Here is a 7,336-nt window from a genome sequence, read left to right as displayed (position 1 = left end):
TACCCGGACTCCTGCAGCTATGCATACGATTGTTTACAGTCTCCTAGCCTCCAGAGGCACGGGAAGCTTAAGATATTCAAATAGCTTAGAGCCTCTCAGAGAGTTAAAAACTGTCAGAATAAACTAGTAAAGGATTTCATTGATGAGTCAATGCTTGTTGCCAAGTTTTCACATCCCCTGAATTGTATCCTTGAATGTGTATTAATTAATAGTTGGTATATAGAAAAAATAAGTAGTGGCCTTGGTGTTAGTAACTTTAGACCCTTAAGGTAATAAATTCTTTCCTTTGTTGTAAACCCATTACACATCCGCCCTATAGGAATGCAATTTTATCTTTGGAAGATGGTGCCAAACCTTAAAATAATTACTCTTAGAGAAAATAAGTCTTTGTTGATAAGTCCTTGTCAAGAGTCATAAAATGTTAGTAGGCCTTCTGGCCAGAAGATGATGTAAATCACCTAAACCATTTGTATACGATAAGTTTGCAGGAAAGAAACCTTGGTTTTTGATAAGAATCAAAGACTGCTGACTTTGCATCCCCTATTATCCTCTATGTGTAACTTAGGGTATAAAAGCCCCTGTTAAAAATAAAGCTATGGGCCTTGTTCACCAGCGCTTGGTCTCCCCATGTCATTCTTCCCTTTAACTTCCAGCTGAGTCTCCATCTGGAGCGCGGAACCCACCACGCTTACTAATTATGCCTGGGCTTCTAAGACCCACTCGAGAAGGTGTCTAGGGTGAGGCACCTTCCGCTATTCGAGAGGGCGCCTGCGGCCTACGTAAGTGGTGCAAACTTCTTGTCTTGAAGTTTTATTGGTCTCCCGCGTAAACCAAGCTACTCAGCTTCTTTTCTCCACTGAATTTTCTACTGAGCTATCCTCATTCTATTGTTCTCTATATCTCTAATTAGCATATAAATAGTCGCCTAGGCCGTCTCTCCTTCGAATACCCTGGATCAGCTGGGGCTGGTCCCCAGCAAAAGAGTTCCAACTTTGTGTTTAAAGTATCTGAGTTCTCTATCAGAGGATGAAGAAAGATGAAACCCTACTCCGGCTCAAAAAAGCTTACAGCCCATTGGGAGGCACTGGGTCAGTGAACATACGCATTCCACTCCCTGTCGTTCCCTCGGTGCCATCTATGGGCAAGGTCTCTGCCTCCCACCTCTTCATGCTGGTGCAGCCCAGTAGTCAGCCATCCTGGTTCAGTGCTTTCATCCTCTGGCCCCTCTGTTCTCACCAGTTACTTGGAGCCATCTGCTTGCCTAAGTTTTTTACTGCCTTCAAATGATATCTCAAGCATCTCATTCTGGGAACAATAAAATGTGTTGCTTGAATGACTGCTTGAGGTATTATTAGAGTGACACATACAAGGTGGAGAGTGGCCTACCAAGAGAGAAGTGAACCATTTTAATTATATGTTGGCAGCAAGGCTTTGCAGGTTCAGCTGAGTTCAGGGGGAATCCTCTGAATCTAGGGAATCCTCTACAATTCATAAGAAGTGGTGAAAGTGGAACTTCTATGCATTGTTAGTGGGAAGGTAAAATGGTGCAGCTACTATGGAAAACAGCATGGTGGCTCCCCCAAAAATGAAAAACAGAATTAACACATAATTCAGCAATTCCACTTCTGGGTCTCCACCCTCCAAAAAAAAAAACGAAAGCAAGGCCTTGAAGAGATACTGTACACCCAGGTTCATAGCAACATCATTTACAAAAGCTAAAAGCATGGGAGGAAAAAAAAAAAGGCTAAAACACAGAAATAACCATCCATCGACGGATGAATGGTTAAGCAAAATGTGATAATACACACAATGGAATGTGACCCAGCTTGAAAAAGGCAGGAAATTCTGATGCATGGTATTACATGGATGACCTTTAAGGATACTATGCTGAGTGAAATAAGTCAGTCACAAAAGAACAAATACTGCATAATTACACTTAGATGAGCTACTCAGAGTAGTCAAAATCCTAGAAATAGAAAATGGTGATCGCCAGGGGCTGGGGAAGGGGAATGGGGAGTCAGTGTTTAATGGGTACAGAGTTTCAGTTTTGAAAGATGAGAAACAGATGGAGACGGATAGTGGTGATGACTGCACAACAACATAAATGTCCTTAAGACCACTATCCTGTACACTTAGAAATGGATACCATACTACATTTTGTCATGTGTATCTTCCCACGATAAAAAATGTGGAGGAAAAAATGCAGTGATGCTAAGGACACACCCTCACCCACTCCCTTCCACAGCTCTGCAGCCACCCCCTCCCTGAAGGAAAGAGGAATGAGGTGTGGCCACAGGTTAAGTGTGTTCACATTGTTGGTGCTGTTTAGTTGTTGTGTCCAGCTCTTCTGGGACCGCATGGACTGTAGCCCACCAGGCTCCAGTGTCCATGGGATTTCCCAGGCAAGAGTACTGGAACAGGCTGCCATTTCCTTTCCAGGGGATCTTCATAATCCAGGGATCAAACCTGTGTCTCTTGCACTGGTAGGTGGATACTTTACCACTGAGCCATCACTGATTAGAAATTATTTTCTCAAAAGATGAAATTAAAAAAAAAATCAAGAATCATCAGCTGAGAAAAACAATATAAATAAAAAATAAGCATCAGGATAAACAACTCAACAATGATGAAACCAAATTCATAAAGGAAAACAACTCACACTGACTTATATTTTATAATTAATTAAGCAGAATATTGCTTCCAGAAAATGAGAACATTCTGCTAAGAAACAGCAACTGGAGATACTTAGAAATTGAAGACTGGATTGTGGAATTTAAAAAAAATCCTGAAGTAAGAAGCTTGATTATCAAATGTGACACAGAATATATAACTTAGAAAATTTCTCTGAAAATAAGAAATTGGAATGATGACAGAAAAATCATAGGTATGAAAGCCAGATCCAACATTTTCAGAAAGAGATTACAGAGGATGAACAATGAAAAATCATCAGAGATTCCTGAACCAAAGATCATAAAAATAAACAAACAAAATAAAACAAAACATCCTTAAAAGGGGCCATATAATCTGCAAAGAACAACACTGGGAGAAATATAGATCAAGAAATATTCAGATAAGATTTCTAAAATTTTATGATTAGAAAATAAAAATGCTAAAGTTAAATATTAAAAAAAAAAACCAAACACTAGTTACCCTAGTTTAACTATAGCCCACTCCAATATTTCTTGCCTGAAAAATCCCATGGACAGAGGAGCCTGGCAGGCTACTGTCCAAAGGGGCTCAAACAGTTGGACCTGACTGAGCACACACATAGGAAGTAAAAATCTTCTGGGTTAATTTAGTTCAGAAGACAAGAAGTGGCAGGGGTTAGAAGACTGAGCAATCAAAAAAAAAATAATAATAATAACTAAATGGGACATTTTCTAAGCATATCGTCTGGTTTAATATTTGGAAATTCATTAATACAATCTGCCATTGTAATACAGCGAAGAGGAAAAGCGTCACATTTCCAAAGGTGCTGAAAAGACCTCTGAAAATATTCAAATGCATCCTAATTTTTAAAAAAAAGACCCTCAAGAAAATAGGAATTGATGGATACTTCACTAAGATGAATACGTGTATGTGGTGGTGTTTTTCAGTTGCTAAGTTTTGTGGGTCTTTTGCGAACCCATGGGACTGTAACCCACCGGCTCCTCTGTCCATGGGATTTCCAGGCAAGAATACTGGAGTGGGTTGCCAATTCCTCCTCCAGGGGATCTTCCCAACTCATGTTGAACCCGAATCTCCTGAGTTGGCAGGCAGGTTCTTTACCACTGAGCCATTAGAGAAGCCCTGTGTATATATACACTCATACCCTACCATGCACAGTATGTGTGATATATACACATACAATCACATGTATACACTTTAAGTTTATAAACACATATTTATGCTTCAGTTCTCTGAGTTCTACAGTCAGGACTAATTTAATGGGGAAACAATAGACACATTCCCACTAAGATTATACTAAGATTAGAAACAAGGCAAAACACTCATCATCTCCAATTAGAGAAAACAATTACAGGCCTAACAAAAGGTCAGTAAAAGTATTTCTATTCACAGATAATATATTATACCTAGAAAACTCAGAAAATCAACAATGGAACTAAATCAGTAAGAGGAACTCTGTTAGATAACAGAATTTATAGTTAACACACATAAAAGCAACAGCTCTCATTACATAAAAAGGAAGAAGATGTCATTTGAGCATACATGCAGGTTACAACAGCAACAGAAATGTACAAAATCTATACTAGAAAACTTTAAAAACATTCCTGAAAGAGAATGAATGGAATGATTCTCTTTGTTCTTGGACAGGCTGTGAGGCATAAAATAAGATGTGCCTTAACCAAGACACATCACAATCCAATGGCTAAAAACCAGTAATAAAGAGAATAAACACAGCAAGAGGAGGAGGGGAAAAAAAAGATTTTATATACAGAAGAACAAAGATAAGGATAACATCAGATTTCTGGTGGAAACCATATAAACAAGAAGCCACTGGAGGAACACATTTAAAGTACTGGAGAAAAAAAACAGCAGCAGCAATGATTCCTTTAAAAGGGAAGGTAAAATAAAGACATTTTCAGACATACAGGAGCTAAAAGAATTCATTACCAACTAGAAGAAATACAGGGCTTCCTGGTGGTTCAGACAGTAAGGAGTCCACCTGCAATGGAGAAGACCTGGATTTGATCCCTGGGTCAGAAAGTTCCCTTGAAGAAGGGAACGGCCACCCACTCTGGCATTGTTGCCTGGAGAATTCCATGGACAGAGGATCCCAGTGAGCTACATTCCCTGAGGTCGCCTAGAGTTGGACATGACTGAGCAACTAACAGTATGGTATGGTCTAGAAGAGATATTAAAGAAAGTCCCCCAGGCAGAAGGAAAATGACAGCAGATAAAAATGTGGATCAAAACAATGCACCAGAAATGGGAACTATGCATTTTCTCTCATCACTTAAAACTCTTTTAAAAAGATAATTAAAAATAACAATGTATTATGGGATTGGTACAACCTGCAAAAATAAAATGCAACAACAGTGTAAAGACCAAGATGGGAGAAATGGAACTGAAGCTTCTTATACTCTAAGTGAAATAGTATATAACTTGAGTATAAACTATGATAAAGTTACATATTATAAACCCTAAAGTATCCAGTAAAATAACAAGTGTTCTAACAACCCAACAAAGGGTATAAAATGGAATCATTAAAAAAGTCAACTCAAAGGAAGGAAGACAAAGAAGATGGGATGAACAGAAAATAAAGACACCAGACTATAACCTAACTGGTTGTATTAATACTTACATTATATGCAAACTGCCTAAACACCCCAATTAATAGGAATTAATTGTCAAATTGGATAAAAAAGAAGGCCCAACTATATGCTGTCTTCAAATGCTGTATTTTGCATATAAAGATGCAAATAGGTTAAAAGTTAAAGGACAGAATAAGACATTGCACATCGCATGACTCAAAAGAAAACTGGAGTGGCTTTGTAAATATCAGATTCCATTTCACAGCATACATTCTTACCAGGATGGGAGGTCACTGAACAATGACAAAGTGGCTAATTAATCAAGAGAACATAACAATCTTAAATGTTTAGGTATCTTTTAATGAAATTCATGAAGCAAAAACTGACAGAATTGCAATGACAAACAGACAAACCACAACTACAGATTTCAACAGCCCTCGCTCGTGATTGATGGGAAAACTGGCAGCTCAGCAAGGACACAGCACACCTGCACAACACCGACAACCTGATGTGGGTGACATTCACGGAACACTCAGAGCACAACAGGCAGCCTTCTCACGTGCACATGACATTCTCCAAGAAATGGTTTCCCCTTGTCGTCAACACAAATCACAGAAGGGGTGGATGGTATTTTCCTTTTTCTATAAAATCGATCATATTTGCAGCTGGATTCCAGGAGTCCTAAAGCATCATACTACTATACATGTGAATTAAACAGAGTCTAGATGCCAATCTGTCTCTGTAACGTGTATTTTACACGACAGTGTCTTTTATTTATTTCTACCTGCCCATTTGAAAAATGTGGATCCTTATATACTTCCTTAAAGGCATTACAAAACGAAGTGTGAGTATATATAAACAAATAGGAAAACTCACCTGGGGTTCATTCATGTTCTGCTGCTCTTGGAAAAAGCTAGACTGTGAACCGGTGTACCTAGAGGAAGGGAAGCAGTTACTTGAAGCCGTGAGTAACCTGGCCTACCTAGGCAGGAACCTCCTGGAAACATTCAGAAGAGGCTAAAGGGGTCCTACAGGAGAAACACACATCTGAAGCCCTGTAACTCCATCAGGTTACTCTCACTGGTGAGTATCAACAGACTCACTTTTCAAACAGTTTGCCAGCATTAAATAAAAAGTGCAAGAAACAAACAAAAAACCCCCCAAAACCCTCCCTGTGGCACTGTTTAAATACTCCGTTGTCTCTTTAAACTGATTAAAATCAAACATTCCATGGAAATGGGGAATGTGAAGCTCTCAAAAGTGGGATAAATGCGCATGAAGGCATGGCATTATAAATGAGCTGACTCAACCTGGTTACCGCTGTAGAGTTTTTGTTTGTTTGTTTTTAATTAAGAAAGCTGCAATACAGTCGGACAGAGCACTTGCCCCTGGAGTCTGATCTTGCTAACGATCTCACCTGCAGACCCAGTGACCTGGGACAAGTCACCTCCTCCCTCAACTGAGGCAGCAGGACAGACGCCTCGACGCACTAACTACACGGTGCGAGTCCACCAGGCAGAATCCGCGGAGGAGGGGGGCGTGGCGTGTCACCAGAGGCTTAGATTACAGGACCAAGTACTGATGAGTCTTGAGAGACACGTGCAGGATCGCCAGAAGGCGAGAGAAAGAGGAAGGGCGCCGGGGATGGAGGGAGGCGTGGACGCGGCACGTCCGGGCCAAGCCTGGGGCCCCCACTGCCTCAGGACACCCAGAACTCACAAGCCCTGGGGAAACCCAATCTCCGGCTGGGAGCAGCCGACCCTGCCCTCTAGCCCGGCCCCTCGACCCCCGCAAAGCGGTCAAATCTTCTCAGTCGCTTTCTCGTGGGGTCCGGAGCGGGCTCCCCAAGCCCTGCTCTCCGAGGGGAGCAGGATCAACAGCCGCCTGGAGGCCGCAGACGCACCACCTACCTCGTCGGGACTCGCTGACCGGCCCCGGGCTCCCCAGGCTCTGGCCGGGGGCTGCTGCTCCGGCGCGCTCTTCTCTCCGAGTCCTTCCTCTCCGCCTCCCGAGTCGGCTGCGGGCGAGGAGATGGCTTTGGGCCTACGGGACAAGCTCCCCTCAGGCCAACGTCCCTCCCA

At 41.6% G+C, this 7,336-nt stretch overlaps 2 protein-coding genes across 2 annotated transcripts in view; one reads left to right on the top strand and one right to left on the bottom strand.

Moving 5' to 3' along the window:
- The window catches only part of RBAK (RB-associated KRAB zinc finger), a 14,447-nt gene extending 7,209 nt beyond the window's left edge, over nucleotides 1–7,238 (bottom strand). The window contains exons 1-2 of the mRNA XM_010845764.1: nucleotides 7,166–7,238; nucleotides 6,132–6,189 (exon numbers count right to left, since the gene is read on the bottom strand). Of these exons, the coding sequence (XP_010844066.1) occupies nucleotides 6,132–6,146 (15 nt within the window). The 5' untranslated portion in view covers nucleotides 6,147–6,189; nucleotides 7,166–7,238. The remainder of the gene's footprint in view (nucleotides 1–6,131; nucleotides 6,190–7,165) is intronic.
- Nucleotides 4,706–7,336, top strand: part of LOC104992803 — a 3,193-nt gene continuing 562 nt past the window's right edge. The window contains exon 1 of the mRNA XM_010845791.1: nucleotides 4,706–7,325. Coding sequence (XP_010844093.1) covers nucleotides 6,837–7,325 — 489 coding nt within the window. The 5' untranslated portion in view covers nucleotides 4,706–6,836. The remainder of the gene's footprint in view (nucleotides 7,326–7,336) is intronic.

Source organism: Bison bison, unplaced genomic scaffold, assembly GCF_000754665.1.
Source record: "Bison bison bison isolate TAMUID 2011002044 unplaced genomic scaffold, Bison_UMD1.0 scf7180017864223, whole genome shotgun sequence".
Taxonomy (NCBI): Eukaryota; Metazoa; Chordata; class Mammalia; order Artiodactyla; family Bovidae; genus Bison; species Bison bison.
Note: the sequence above shows the minus strand (reverse complement) of the source record. Positions and strands in the feature narration are given on the sequence as shown.